This window comes from Chelonoidis abingdonii, chromosome 6, assembly GCF_003597395.2.
Source record: "Chelonoidis abingdonii isolate Lonesome George chromosome 6, CheloAbing_2.0, whole genome shotgun sequence".
Classification (NCBI taxonomy): domain Eukaryota; kingdom Metazoa; phylum Chordata; order Testudines; family Testudinidae; genus Chelonoidis; species Chelonoidis abingdonii.
This window is the reverse complement of record NC_133774.1, coordinates 5,917,665-5,934,082: the sequence shown is the minus strand read 5'-3', so window position 1 is coordinate 5,934,082 and position 16,418 is coordinate 5,917,665. Positions and strand designations below refer to the sequence as shown.

The 16,418-nt window shown below is 40.9% G+C and overlaps 1 protein-coding gene across 2 annotated transcripts in view; it reads left to right on the top strand.

The window, feature by feature from the left end:
• UBE2R2 (ubiquitin conjugating enzyme E2 R2) overlaps positions 1-16,418 on the top strand; it is an 87,971-nt gene that overhangs the window by 51,975 nt on the left and 19,578 nt on the right. For both annotated transcript variants that reach the window (XM_032779856.1, XM_032779857.1), the window contains exon 3: positions 10,753-10,850. In XM_032779856.1, the coding sequence (XP_032635747.1) occupies positions 10,753-10,850 (98 nt within the window). The remainder of the gene's footprint in view (positions 1-10,752; positions 10,851-16,418) is intronic.

Here is a 16,418-nt window from a genome sequence, read left to right as displayed (position 1 = left end):
ACTCTTTGTCAGTGCAAACAAATGTGACACCTAGTATGGATTTCTGGATTCTTATGGAAACTCTTTATCTTCCTCCTTTTTGTGACCTGGACTTTTTCTTGGCATGTTTTAGTCTGTAAAGGCTTTGCCACTGGAGACCTTGCAGCAGCACTGTATGTTTGACAGTGTGTGTGCATGTCACAGAATTCACAGAAGTACGTAACTTCAGAAGTCCTGTTTGGAAGTTGAGAGCCTATTCTGAAATTTTAGATTGGACTTTAGTGGTGGAGTCCAGACAAATCTCCTTGGGAAACCTTCTGCCTTTGACTATCTTAACCAAATTTCTGTTCTTAATCTTTAGTCTTGCCAGTCCTCTCTCATGAGAAATAAGTGCACTCCAAGGATACTGCCCACTCCCCCCTTCAAAAATTTTCTACCTTGTAAACCCTCCCTTCTGTCAACAATGGCCTTAACACAGTCTTTCCTATGATGAATACTATTCATATATGCTTCTGTGTAATGGACTCAGTAAAAATGAGGAAGGCATTCCTTCCCAGGGTCTGAGCATGCTTCTTGGATCTCTTGAGGAATGAGGACTGCAGCCCAAGTCTTGGACTTGGATGCCCTTACTCCAACATTGAAGTACATTGTGCTGCTCCTGAATGCCCAGTTCTGAACAAATGGTCTTAAATGTTGTCTTCTCAGTAATCTGTCTAGACTAGAGGCTAGTTATTTACTGATGGCTTATTCTTAACTGTTTGACTGACTGGCTTTTCCAAATCTGTACTGGCAAATAAGATCATACTCCATATTAATTTCTTGGTGCTGAGGAGAGGGGCTGCTTTCTTATGCAAAGGACTATCCTGGGTTCAGATAGTACATGTTGATTGGTATCCTTATAGTGACACTTGGAAAATCTTCCAACTTTTGCCGCCTCCTCTTTTTTAAAAACTTAAAACAGGAGATTAAACATATGGCTACAAAGATGTTTTCCTATCTCAGGACTCTGCTTCAATGGCATTAGATTTTTGTGACCCATAAGACCAATTAAAAACTAGGGCTGTCAAGCAGTTAAATAGAATTGTGATTAATTGCACTGTTAATAGTAGAATACCATTTATTTAAATGTATTTGGATGTCTGTTTTCAAATATATTGATTTCAGTTACAACACAGAATACAAAATGTATAGTAGTCACTTTATATTTTTGATTACAAATATTTGCGTTGTAAAAAAAACAAGATAGGTTTGAAAAATACTAATACAAGTACTGTAGTGCATCTTTTTATCATGACGGATGAACTTACAAAAGTAAAATTGTTAAAAAAAAAAATTGCATTAAATAAAACCATGTAAAACTTTAGAGCCTATAAGTCCACCCAGTCCTACGACTTGTCTGTCTCAGCAGTTGGCTAAACAAGTTTGTTTACATTTGCAGGAGATAACGCTGCCTGCTTTTTGTTTACAATATCACCTGAAAGTGAGAACAGGCATTTGCATGGCACTGTTGTAGCCAGTATTGCAAGGTTTTTACGTGCTAGGTGCGCTAAAGATTCCGTTGTTCCTTCGTCTTCAGCCACCAGTCCAGAGGACATGCGTCCATGCTGATAATGGTTTCTGCTCAATAACTATCCAAAGCAGTGTGGACCATCTGAGTCAGTACCACAAGCAGAAGATTGATTTTCTGTTTTGGGGTTCGGGTTGCTCTTTTAAGATGTCTGAAAGCATGCTCCACACCTCTTCCCTCTCAGATTTTGGAAGGCACTTCAGATTCTTAAACCTTGGGTCAAGTGCTGTAGCTATCTTCTGAAATCTCATATTGGTACCTTCTGTTGTTTTGTCAAATCTGCAATGAAAGTGTTCTTAATACAAACGTGCTGGGTCATCATCCAAGACTGCTGTAACACGAAATACATGGCAGAATGAGGGCAAAACAGAGCAGGAGACATACAATTCTTCCCCAAGGAGTTCAGTCATAAATTTAATTAACACATTTATTTTTTTAATGAGATTGATCACAGAAGCATGTCTTCTGGAATGGTGGCTGAAGTATGAAGCATACAAAAGTTTTAGCGTATCTGGCACATAAATACCTTGCAATGCCAATTACAAAAGCCTGCCATGCAAATACCTGTTCTCGCTTTCCATTGACGTAAATAAGTGGGGCAGCATTATCTCACGTAAATGTAAACAAACTTGTTTTAGTGATTGGCTGAACAAGAAGTAGGACTCAGTGAACTTGTAGGTTCTCAAGTTTTTTTGTTTTTTAAATGCAGTTATGTAACAAATCTACATTTGTAAGTTGGACACATGATAAAGATTGCACTTCAGTACTTGTATGAGATGAATTGAAAAATACTATTCCTTTTGTTTATTTTTACAGTGCAAATATTTGAAATAAAAAATACATCAGGAGCACTGTCTACTTTGTATTCTGTTGACAGGTTTCAGAGTGGTAGCCGTCAGATTAGGCCTGAATAAAGACGGGGAGTGATTGGGTCATTACAAAGCCTAAACTTAATTTCCCCATTACTAATTTCTCCCTACTGTACTCTCTTCTTCTTGTCAACTGTCTGTAATGGGCCACTGTTACCACCTCAAAAGTTATTTTTCCTCCCTTGGTATCCTGCTGTTCACTGATTTCTCGTTAAACTGACCCTGTGCTTGGTAAAAACAACCCCCATCCTTTCATGTAGTTATACCTGCTCCGTATTTTCACTTCATGCATCTGGTGAAGTGGGCTCTAGCCCACGAAAGCTTATGCCCAAATAAATTTGTTAGTCTCTAAGATGCCGCAAGGACTCCTCATTGTTTTTGTATTCTGTTGTAATTGAAATCAATATATTTGAAAATGTAGAAAAACATCCAAAATATTTAATAAATTTTAATTGGTATTGTTTAACAGTGCAATTAAAACTGCAGTTAATCACAATTTTTTTGAGTTAATTGCGTGAGTTAACTGCAGTTAATCAACAGCCCTAATTAAAACTAATCCATACTGAATAGGGAGTGGGTTTAGCTGTGGATTGATAATCCCTAAATCCTCACTCAGGAAGTGAGGGTATGTGAGGATGTGCCAGTTCAGTTACCTGAATTTCCAAAGTGAACCGAAGTTTAACTCTTCTTGGGTTGAAGTAGAAGGACCTTTCCCCAGTAGTTATGAGTGGAGGGAAAAGATGGCATTCCTATAAGTAAAGGAAGAAACTAGCTTAAAACTCTGTTCTTGTTTTTGGAGATCACTTTTTGAGCAAAGATATGGAAGCTGTGAAAGTAAAAACTATATGTGAAACTAAGGACCGCGAAGCTTCCTGAAATCAAAAACCTGAAGTAGTATTTCAATTTGCTGGCTGTTGTGTGTACTGCAAGACTAAGTGATTATAAGGAGGAGGAACTGGGACACCTACAGTTGCATGTGATGGCATACTGCTGCCAAGAGTGGACTGAATCAAGGTACTGCAGACAAAAGGAACCAAATGTTCAGTTTTGCTGATGACTGCACATGAGGAAGTATCAGACAGTGTTCTGATTACAGTAGTGAGAGAACGCGTAAAAGTAAACCTTAATTCAATTATACCCCGGTAGGAATAATAGATATCTTCCATATTGAGCTTCTGTTAGGCCATCTAGTCCACAATCTTGACAATGCTATGTTTAAGCTCAATTTCTGATGCCCCAAGCAACGTGGCTTCAATTTGCCACGAGAAATAAGTTTAAGTCTAAGTTTAATAAGCTAACTCGGGATGTTTTTTCTAATATTCAGTCTATTTTTTCCCTTGTATTACGTCCAGTTACTTTTTAGTTATGCCCCATTATGCAATCCTCAGGTCCTTTCCACCCTCTGTTTACAGCTTTCAAATATTTATCCTGTTATGTCCCCTTACCTATATTTAAATGGTTTTAAAATCCCTTAATCCATATGGCCCCCTATTCGCTTTTGTTCTTCTCTGAGCTCCTCATCTGTCTGAAGCGTGAAGCTTCACACATGTGATGTTAAACTTCCCCTTTCCCTCTCTTCTGTTCCACAGAATAGTTGCTAGTCTGAGCACTACTTGTGGGTTAGACCTGCTCACTCCATCACTCTGGAGCAGGGGTAGGCAACCTATGGCACACTCACACTGCCCGGGTCCTGGCCACCGGTCCAGGGGGCTCTTAATTTTAAATGAAGCTTCTTTAAACATTTTTAAAAATCTTTATTTTACATACAACAATACTTTTTCTGTAAGTCTATAATATATAAACAGAGACCTTCTAAAAATGTTAATGTATTACTGGCATACGAAACCTTAAATTAGAGTGAATAAATGAAAACTTGGCACACCACTTCTGAAAGATTGCCGACCCCTGTACTAGACGAAGCCAACAGTGCTGAGGTGCAGGAGGGAATACCATGTATGAGAAGTTAGTTCATCACAGATGATTTTGTATAATGGAAGGTGTCACCTGGCTTGGACAGTCCCTCCAAATTACAGCAACATTTCCCAAGTAAATGTAAGCTTCTAGATGTTGTTGTATTAATCCTATGGCCCACAAGGGTTTGATTAGTATTTTCTATTGTTTATGTAGCTTCAGCTCTGCAGTCTTGTGTCACAATGCAGTGCTGCTATAGTTCAACAAAGGGAGTCTGAACTCGGCAAAAAGCCTCCAGAGCAGGGTTCGGCAAGTGGTGTGCCGAGTTTTCATTTATTCACTCTCTAATTTTAAGGTTTCGCATGCCAGTAATACATTAACATTTTTAGAAGGTCTTTTTCTATAAGTCTATAATATATAACTAAACTATTGTTGTATGTAAAGTAAATACGGTTTTTAAAATGGTTTGAGAAGCTTCATTTAAAATGCAGAGCCCTGCAGACCTGTGGCCAGGACCCGGGCAGCGTGAGTGCCATTGAAAATCAGCTCATGTGCTGCCTTTGGCACACGTGCCATAGGTTGTCTACCCCTGGTCTAGTAGCTCAAAAGTAACTAAAACAGCCACAAGGCATTACTTCCCTGACCAAAAGCACAAGGTATCTAGCAAAATAAGCAAGTTCTACCGGTTTAGGTGAGCAGCTGAGCCTCTAGATGCTAAGAAGCCCCCAGTGAGGCTGAAAAGATCAATGACTTGAAGACTGCCACCAAGGCATACTGGCAAACATTTCTGAATGGGAGTTCCACAGCCAAGGCCCCTGACGTGAGAGTGCTCTGCCAACCTGATAAACAACTTGGATTCTCACGGGTTTTGAAGTTCAGATCCAGAAATGCATTTGTCTGTGCAGGGTGGACTGATTTCTAAAGCCCAGTGATTTAAGTGACCAATTTCAATCATGATTTAAATAAGCAAACAGAAAATTTAAATGATCTGTTTTAATCCTGGTTTGTATTTGTATATTTTCTTTCCTAAAGAGAGACTGATTTTCATTGGTTGGTAACCATTAAAAGATGGCCTTTACACTAAATTTGGTGCTGCCTTTTGCTAGCTGAGAGGATACATGATATTGATTTAGTTAAGACTCTTCATAAATTACGCTATATAATTGCTTAATTTTTAGAATAGAAAATCATGAATGTTTTATTTTACTAAATGATTGCTTTTTTTAATTTGATTTGTCAAGCTGTATTTGGAAACTAAAATGCACAAAAACACCATCTTAAAATTTTTAAAACTTTTTTATTAAATCCTTGAATAATCCTTGAATATGCAGGATACACAGACATTTTCAGAAAGTTTTTATCAAAACACGCTTTGCTTTAAAACTGATTTTTATTAAGCAAGGGAAGTACTAGCTGTAGTTATTAATTGAGATGGCTGATTTGTTTCTGGTTACCGTGTCCTTCAAGATCTTAGAATTAGTAGATCTCATACTTAGGTTTTATTGATAGTTTGGAAGAGGAAAACAAGCTTTCCTGTTTTATCTCCTAGTTTTTCTTAACTTTTTTGAATGAACTAGTAATTGAACCTAAACCAATTAAATAAACTGATGGCAGTAGCCTCTTCTGCAGTTGCTGAAAGAATACTTGCCTCATGTCAGACTGGTTTGATACTTACGGTGTTACGCTTACAGGGGGAGGGATAGCTCAGTGGTTGGAGCATTGGCCTGCTAAACTCAGGGTTGTGAGTTCAATCCTTGAGGAGGCCACTTACGGATCTGGGGCAAAAATTGGTCCTGCTAGTGAAGGCAAGGGCTGGACTCAATGACCTTTCAAGGTCCCTTCCAGTTTTTGGAGATTGAGATCTCCAATTATTTTTTTATTTTTTTTAGTTTCTGGTGTCAGGTGCTTAACCAGTGACTTCCTCCAGTTCAGTTGTCTCGCTTTTTGTCTTTAAAACTTGGTAACAAACGTGTACTGCTTAAAGTCATTTATGTTTAAAAATATTTAGTAAATCTAGGTCTTAACGTAGGTTGTCAAATTTAATTTAAAACACTTATTTTTGTCTGCATAAATCCACTTGTAACATGTTTCATACCAAAGAAGGGGGTGGTTATGCTAACAGTGAATGTTACTGAAAGTGGCAAAACTGGGCTTTTCCTTGAGTTAATCTGAGAATCAGAAATGAAACTCTTATTTTTTGAGAAAATGCCAAAAAAAATTGAAGTTCCACCTAATATTTAATAGGCTTTGTTTCCACTGAACAATGCCACCACAGTGTATTGAGTTCATCTTTGTGGTATGCCACAGGACTGTGGTGGTCCATAACGAATCAGTGTTCAGTCTGTCCCATAGAAGAGGTCACAAACCACAGGGCAATATAAAGCTTTTAAATTCACGCCTACTTCCTATTTGTGTCATTTGGAGTTGGGCTGTAGATTATACCCTTACAGACAGTCCTTTTATGTGCTGCAAAAGTACCTTTCTTCTTCTGGGATGCTGGGAGGGAGTCTGTGGCCTGGTCTACACTACGCGTTTAAACCAATTTTAGCAGCGTTAAACCGATTTAACACTGTACCCTTCCACACAACGAGACCTTTATATCGATATAAAGGGCTCTTTAAATCGGTTCTGTACTTCTCCTCAACGAGAGGAGTAGCGCTAAAATCGGTATTACCGTATCGGATTAGGGTTAGTGTGGCCGCAAATCGACAGTATTGGCTTCCGGGTGGTATCCCACAATGCTCCACTCTGACAGCTCTGGACAGCAATCTGAACTCGGATGCAGTGGCCAGGTAGACAGGAAAAGCCCTGCGAACTTTTGAATTGCATTTCCTGTTTGCCCAGTGTGGAGCTTTGATCAGCACGGGTGGCGATGCAGTCCCAAATCCAAAAAGAGCTCCAGCATGGACTGTTACGGGAGATACTGGATCTGATCGCTGTTATGGGGAGACAAATCTGTTCTATCAGAGCTCCGTTACAGAAGACGAAATGCCAAAGCATTTGAAAAAAATCTCCAGGCTATGATACAGAGTCCACAGCACAGTGCTGCGTGACAAGCGTAACGGAAAGCCAAAGAATCAAATGGACGCTCATGGGGGAGGGAGGGGGTACCGAGGACTCCAGCTATCCCACAGTCCCAGCAGTCTCCGAAAAATCATTTGCATTCTTGGCTGAGCTCCCAATGCCTGTAGGTCAAACACATTGTCCAGCGTGGTTCAGGGTATATCTCGTCAATTTACCCCCCCCCCTCTGTGAAGAAAAGGGAAAAATCGTTTCTTGACTTTTTTATGTCACCCTATGTATACTGCATGCTGCTGGTAGACGCGGTGCTGCAGCAGTAAACAGTAGCATCCTCTCTCCTCCCCTCCCGGTGGCAGACGGTACAGTGCAGTAGGACTGATAGCCGTCCTCGTCATGAGCCCGTGAGTGCTCCTGGCTGGCCTCAGGTGAGGCTGGCCGGGGGCGCCTGGTAAAAATAGGAATGATTCCTGGTCATTCCCAGTAGATGGTACAGAACGGCTGGTAACCGTCCTCATCATAGCAACTGGGGGCTGAGCTCCATCAGCCCCCTCCCTTTCATGTGTAAAGAAAAGATTCTGTACTGCCTGGACTATCATAGCAGCGGGATGCTGGGCTCCTCTCCCCCCGCACCGCTTAATGTCCTGCCTGGACTATCATAGAGCTGGGAGGCTGCCTCTCCCCTCATTTTATCTCACTAACAAGTCAGTGTTTCTTATTCCTGCATTCTTTATACTTCATCACACAAATGGGGGGGACACTGCCCGGTAGCCCAGGAAGGTTGGGGGAGGAGGGAAGCAACGGGTGGGTTGTTGCAGGGGCACCCCCCGTGAATGGCATGCAGCTCATCATTTCTGCGGGATCTGACATGGAGCAGCTGCTCTCTGGTTCTCTGATACACTGGTTCTCTAGTACACTTGCCCATATTCTAGGCAGGACTGACTCTATTTTTAGATACCATAAAGGAGGGATTGACTCTGGGGAGTCATTCCCATTTTTGTCTTTGCGCCCCCGGCTGACCTCAGCCAGGGGCACCCATGACAGCAGCAGACGGTACAGAACGACAGATAACCGTCATCTCATTGCCAATTACAATGGCACAGCAGACAGTACAGAACGACTGATAACCGTCTCTGCTATCATGCAAAGGCAAATGAATGCTGCTGTGTAGCGCTGCAGTACCACCTCTGTCAGCGGCATCCCAGTACACATATGGTAAAAAAAAAAAAAAAAAAAAGCTGAACGGGCTCCCTGGTTGCTGTGCTATGGCGTCTGCCAGGGCAATCCAGGGAAAAAGAGCACGAAATGATCGTCTGCCGTTCCTTTTCTGGAGGAAGGAATGACTGACGACATTTACCCAGAACCACCCGCGACAATGATTTTTGTCCCACCAGGCACTGGGATCTCAACCCAGAATTCCAAGGGGCGGGGAGACTGCGGGAACTATGGGATAGCTACGGAATAGTTACCCACAATGCAATGCTCCAGCAATCGACACTAGCCTCGAACCATGGAAGCACACCGCCGAATTATTGTGCTTGGTGTGGCCACGTGCACTCGACTTTATACAATCTGTTTTACAAAACCGGTTTATGTAAAATCGGAATAATCCCGTAGTGTAGACATACCCTATGTAACCTTCAGAGAGCATCTCTTCTGTTTCTCTCCTCTCCCTGATGTTCTTGCATGGTGCAGGAGCCCATTTAAGAGTTCATCATGCTAACTGGTCCGTTTACTCTGCTCCCAGTGAGGAGCACTGCTGTGATTCCCTGGGTTAGGACAGAATGCCAAACTCAGGTGAGCACCTTAGCATGGGAGTGTTGTTCAGTTGCTGACGACAGGAAGTGAGACTAGCCTGGATGAGGGAGCAAATGTAAATGAATGGTCTTATGCTTACAGACTTATTTTGCAGGTGTGACTTTAGAAGAGGGTCAGTATATGTGCTCAGCTTCTAGTTGTGATGTTCTGAGATCTTAACCTGTACTTTAAAAAGTTTCATATTGTCATCCTTCTGGAGTTTTCTCTGACCAAGAGTGCCATTTTATACTTTATAAAACTCTCGGTAGTCCTCTTGCATTTTATCCCCTCAAAAGGAAGCAAAGTAATATAAGTTTATGAGGAAGCCACTGTGTTCTCATAGGGTTTCATTGATTTGGCTGGATATTTCAGTAGCCATCTTGTCATGCCTGGAATCCTCTGTGACTGCAGTTGACTGTTTTTATAGCAACACCTTATGAATGGTAGATTTTTTGGGGATTTATGTGACTTTTGGTATTTGTTACCTTTTGTCTTTAAAGACTGCAGCAATTCAAAATGGTTAAACCTCTTGAATAGAAATTTGAGTGTTGCGTAGTAGGGTGGATTGTTTTAAATCAGATCACTTTAAATGAGTGGCTTTTAATCCATGATTTAAGCGGGAAACTTTGATTTAAATCTTAATCTTGTTTTGCATTTGTGTATTTAAGTTATAGTAGACCCTCAGAGTTGCAGCCATTTTGGGAATGAAGTATGTTTGTAACTGAACAAAACATTATGGTTGTTCTTTCAAAAGTTTACAACTGAACATTGACTTAATACAGCTTTGAAACTTTTTTACGCAGAAGAAAAATTGTGCTTTAAACCCTCTTAATTTAAATGAAATAATCAGTTTCCTTACCTTGTCAAATTTTTTTTTTAAACTTCGTTTTTTTCTTTTTCTAGTAGTTTACATTTAACACAGTAGTGCACTGTATTTGGCTTTTTTTGCTCTCTGCTGCTGCCTGATTGCATACTTCCAAAATCCTAATGAGGTGTGTGGTTGACTGGTCGGTTCGTAGCTATGGTGTTCTGAGGTTCTACTGTATTTTCCTAAAGAGAGGTTGATTCTCATTGGTTTGGTTTGGTAGCCATTAAAATATATTGACTTGTGACTAAATATAACCTTTACATTAGATTCCTCTTTTGCTTACAAAAACAATAATAAAAAAAACTTTTAATCTACCCTATTGACTTCTACTTCTGAGGCACACTGCGCATATGTTAAGGTGGCAGGTGACCAGGATTTGATCCGCTGGTTGGATTGTTAGCTTCCCCAGCTTGGGTTGGGTACTGACAGGGAGTGCGACGCGAATGCTTATCCCGTTTACACAAACTGCAAATTTACATTATTGTCTTCATGCACAAAGGCTTCCATTTGAAATATGTAAAATGACTAAAGAAGAATTTGGTGGTATTCTTGGCCTTTTACAACTGCACAGGTTTGCCATACTTTACTATTAAATAAATTTTTTGATTTTGGGTAAAATTGCCCAGGAACCTATCCCAAGTGGCTGAAAGCACTTGGTCAAACAGTCCTCAAGTGTGGTGTTCCAAATTGTTAGTCCAACAATTCTGCTAATGTTTACTGAATCTTTAACCTCTGTCTTGCAGAATGGAGATGTATGTATTTCAATTCTTCACCCACCTGTAGATGACCCACAAAGTGGAGAACTGCCATCTGAAAGGTGGAACCCCACCCAGAATGTCAGGTAACAAAATACGGAACCACTGACTCCACAAATGTAGATTACATGAAAGTTCTCTTGTGGTCCATATGTCCATCCAGACCATAGCCTGTCTTCCGGCCTCCGATGGAAATGGGAAAACTGGCTTGGCAACAATCTCTAAAACTGGCTTGTCTGAAACTAGCAGAAATAAGTGTCTCAAATTGGAAAAATAATCTTCTAGTTAGTTACTGGAGTGCAGTGTTTTCAGATACTGTGCTACCTTGTTGAGATTTCCACTGTGTGGTGATGTATCGGTGTTTTAAAAATTGCTCAGAATAAACTTGCTGTCTCAGATTTAGACTAGCCTTTCCAAATCCACACTGTCCTTCATATTTAAACTACCATTCTACTTTTGAGTAAGTACTCCACTGAGATACCAGAAGTAGAAAAGACCCATCTTTTAGGATTTGTCTGCATACTCATTTACTAACATTTGAGATTTGTCCTGAGGGATCGTGCAACCAAAAAGGGTAGAAAAATCCTCTTTAAAACACATTTCTGTGGCCTTCTATCTAGCCCTGGTGACAGACTAAATCAAGCAGGGGGATCCAGCCTGTGGGCCGGGATTTTGACACCAGTTGCTTATGCTGTCTGCTTGTACCTTGGGCCTTTTCCTACTTTTTCTCCTGCTTTCCAGTATTTGGCAATCTTGTCCTTTTTGAATGTTGTCCTAAACAGATGGTTTCCAGGTATTTCCCCTTGGTGCCCAAAGCTGAATAAGTCACAAGTCACCAAAAGCATTCCAGGCTAACCAACACTTTCCTTTCTTTGGGCAGGTCTACATTTAAAAAGCTGTATCTGCACAGCTGTAGCACTTTAATGAAGATATTGTATGTCTACAGGAGAGAACTCTCCCATTAGTGTAATTAAGCCACCTTTGTGAGAGGTGGTAGCTGTGTTGACAGGAGCTCTCCTGCCAACATAGCACTTAGTTCGGTATAATGACGTTGCTCAGGAATGTGGATTTTTCATACCCCTGAGCAACGTAGTTGTACCAAAGTAATTTTGTAGTGTAGACCTACTCTCTGAAAATCCTAACTCTGTATATCCTTTCTTGAATTTGTAGTGCTCCATGCTACAATATGTCTCTAATGACACTGGCTTTATGTACAGGGGTGAACCATGGAGTGGTAATAGCTATCTAGCTACACAGTGGAAAGTATTCTTGCTGGGATATTAAGAACTTAGAGTAAAGCTTTATGCTGTGTTTTTGTTTGTCTGATTCACAACCAAAAGATAAGTGTTTTGTTTGTTTTTTTTAAAATAACTGTCTCATCTGCATTATATTTTTAGAAAAGTATCAGCAAGTGGAAGTATCCAGTGTTTACAGTATTACTTATTACTAAACAGTGATTCCCATGTTTCAGATCTTGTTCTATCCCTTGATTTATTTTTTCTGTTTTTATTGGTAAAATGTGTATTGAGGTCCCAGCCTATTGGAGAGAGGTCTAATATTTGGAAAGAGTCAAACAATGACACTATACAGGAGAGTTTCTGCCTTGATAGCTTAAGTAGCCAAGTGATGGCACTTTTGCTGTTGTGATCCTTAGAGCATGGAGCTCTTTCTCTATTCCTCAACCAATTTCTCTACTTTACTATTAGCTTTCAGAAGGTTTGTCTCGTAGTCCATGATTTTTAAGCTCTGACTAATTTGGGGTTTTGTTACTTTATCGTTAGAACTGTTGTCTAACCAAATGCTTTGGCAAAGAGGGGAGAAGGAAGATTCCTGACCCTTAGGGCAGGTCTACACTACAGGGCTAAGTCGACCTAAGTTATGCAACTCCAGTTATGTGAATAACGTAGCTGGAGTCAATGTACCTTAGGCTGACTTATTGCGCTGTCTACACCACCCTGTGTCGACGGGAGAAACTCTCCCATCAACTTGCCTTGCGATTCTTGTTCCGGTGGAGTACCGGAGTCAACGGGAGAGTGATCGATGTCTGCACATCAGTCCCCCGGTAAGTGGAGACAAGCCTGTAGAATAGGCTAATGAGCCACAATCTGCAAGGTGCTGATGTAGGATGGTCTTAGCTGAAAACAGGGCATTTTAGTGAACCATTGATTGATTTATAATCCCAACTACACATACAAAAGGTTGGGGTCTAAATTAGCTGTTATCACTAAGGAGGATCTTGGAATCATCCTGGATAGTTCTCTGAAAACATCTCATCAATGTGCAGCAGCAGTCAAAAAAGCGAACAGTGTTGGGATCCATTAGGAAAAGGATAGGTAAGACTGAAAATATCATTTCATTGTATAATTCAGGATCTACTCACATCTTGAATACTGCATGCAGTTCTGGTCATTCCATCTCAAAAAAGATGTATATTAGAATTGGAAAAAGTACAGAGGAGAGCAGCAGAAATGATTATGGGTGTGGAACAGCTTCTGTATGATGAGAGATTAAAGACCTGGAACTGTTTATCTTAGAAGAGAGACAACTAAGGGGTGCTGTGATAAGTGTAATAAAATCATGAACAGTGTGGAGACAGTGAATAGGGAAATGTTTACCCCTTCACATAACACACAGACTAGGGGTCATCCAGTGAAATTAACAGGCAGCAGGTTTGAAACTCACATAAGGAAGTCTCCTGACAATATTAACTATCTCTAATCCCTGCTGCCTAGCCATTAGATGGCAGTGTACTTACCCTAGATCCCACAGTGAATCTTCAAGAGGGATTTAATTCTTCCACTCCTAGACTAGCTGCTTTTCATGTTCCTTTTGAAAATGTAGAGAAGACAGCCTACTAGAAACATTAATTTTGTTGGTAGTATATGGTAAAAATGTCAGGCAGATGAGAATAACCAGATGGTTGGTAGTATTTCTCATTGGTGACCCTTGGGGCCAGTACTTAAGTGTGTACCTTAAGTCAAATGAGCTTTGCTGATTTAGGGAGGGTAGAATATCTCAAGCCACTTCCCTTCATCCTATTTCCTTGGGAATCTTTTAGGCACTATCCTAGACCATGTCTTTGCTACAGGGACTATCACCACGTAGCTATGTCAGCATAATCCTGTGGCATAGACTCAGCCTATGGCGATGGAAGGGTTTTTCCATCTCTGTAGGAACACCACTTCCTCAAGCGTTGACAGCTAGAGCAATAGCAGCATTTTTCTGTCCATCTAGCTGCATCTCTGCTGGGGATTTTGTCCACTATAGCTATGGGGCTAAAGGGTGTGTGTCCTATGCAACAGGGACTCACTAGTGCTAGGCCCAACTCTTCTCACAATCAAGGCAGAGTGTCTGGAGAAGGGCACCCAGTTTGAAGTCAAGAGCTCCTGAGTTCTAATTATGGCTCTGCTTCTTGTTCTTGTGTGGCCTAATGCAAACAGAAGTGGGTAAATCACATCAATCTGTAAAAATGGGGTTATTTGTTAATCCATTCTCAGCACCCCTAGGATGTTACTATCTGTACAGTGATTTGAACAAGACCACCAGGCATTCCTTTGGACAATAAGAGTAAAGCTTGTCTGTGCAGGAGACAGAAATTTCTCCAGTAGTGGTCAGACTGGAATGAACTCTTCCAGAAACTGACCACCTTTCACTGCCAATGCAAGGCTGTATTCTTTTACCTTGCATTCAAAGAAGGCTAAGGAGTGACTCAATTACAGTCGAAGTTACCTACAGGAGGAACAAATATTTAATAATGGGCTCTGCAGTCTAGCACAGAAAGGTATAGCATGATCCAGTGGCTGGAAATTGAAATTAGACAAATTAAGACTGAAAATAAGGGATATCAGTGAGTAATTAACCATTGGAACAATTTACCAGGGCTCAGGGTTGATTTTCCATCACTGACCATTTTTAGATCAAGACTGGATGTTTGGAAAAGATCTGCTCTGAATTATTTTGGGCAAGTTCTGTGGCCTGTGTTGTACAGGTCAGACTAATGATCAGTGGTCCCTTCTGGCCTGGAATAAATGACCATGACCTCTCCATGTGATCTCCTTTATTTCTAATTAGAAAACATAATTGTTGGACTACCTACAGGTAACCATAGAATACTGAGGTTGGAAGGGACCTCGGGAGGTCATCTAGACCAACCCCCTGCTCAAAAGCAGGACCAATCCCCAGTTCCCTAAATGGCCCCCTCAAGGATTGAACTCACAACCCTGGGTTTAGCAGACCAATGCTCAAACCACTGAGCTATTGCTCCCCCTCCAAACCAGTCTGTTACCATGTTTCCTGTTGAAATAGGAAATTCCTATAATGTTCCATATCATAAAGATCCAGTGTGTTGATGCACAACTACTATGCCATCTGCCTCTATACATATCCATATACAGGGTTTATTTTAAAGTAAGATGTGAAAAGGAATGACTTCCATATACCCCTCTTTTTTTCCTGTGGAATGCTGGCACCCATGTGGGTTGTCAGTAATAGGGATTAAATTTGTGACCTCTGGATCTATAGTGGCTGAGCTAAAAGATCCATGTCCCTTAGCCAACGCTATAGCAAGCTCATCAACCTCTAGGGCCTAGCTACCACTAGAGGGAGACAATACCACACTATTTGTGGGTATGGCTTATGCTTGTGTATCTGGCTAGTCTTTATATTGCTGCTATTTTGAATCCCTACTAAATTGTAACTGTAACAGTTTCAGAATAAGCCATCCCAGAACACTGATGGTGACCTGTTTGACTGAAAGACATAGAATCATAGAATACCAGGGTTGGAATGGCCCTCAGGAGATCATCTAGTCCAGCTCCCTGCTCAAAGCAGGACCAATCCCCAGATCCCTAAATGGGCCCCCTCAAGGATTGAACTCACAACCCTGGGTTTCGCAGGCCAATGCTCAAACCAATTGGTATGTGTTTCTTGAAAATACCTTACTTGAGACCTAAGTGAGCAAGCATTTACCTAAGAAACGTGTATCCCAAATATATAGTTATAGATGTAACACTTGACACACTCTTGGACAGTCATCTATACCCCTCATGGTAATGTTTCACTCTTTAGAGCAATATAATTAGCAGGTATGACTTATTTCTTAGCCTGATAAGAGGAATATTCCCTGAGTTCTGTAGAAGCAAGTGTTTAGGCATTGTCTTCTCAGATCTTGTTTTTGGTATCTCCTATTTCATATATACTTTCCTTCCACTTAACTTCTAATGCATTTGTCTCTAGTAAGGCTTCAGGCAAGTGCAGTATACATAACAGTAACTGCAGCCATGTGGCTGGGAGTATAGAATTACCTAGTTCTTCTTTGAGTGCTTGCTCATATCCATTCCAGTTAGGTGTGCGTGCGCCGTGTGCACGTTCGTCAGAGAAACTTTTACCCTAGCAACACTTGGTGGGCCGGCAGGTCGCCCCCTGGAGTAGCACCACTATAGTGCCTGATATATACCCCTGCCGACCCAACCGTTCCTCCGTTCCTTCTTACCGCCCGTGTCGGTCGTTGGAACAGTGGAGCGCAGCTTAGCTGACCTCCGCTTCCCTAGCTACTCGTAGTTATTGTGTATTTAGATATATAGTTATAATCCATATATATATATATATATATATATATATATATATATATATATATATATATATATATATATATA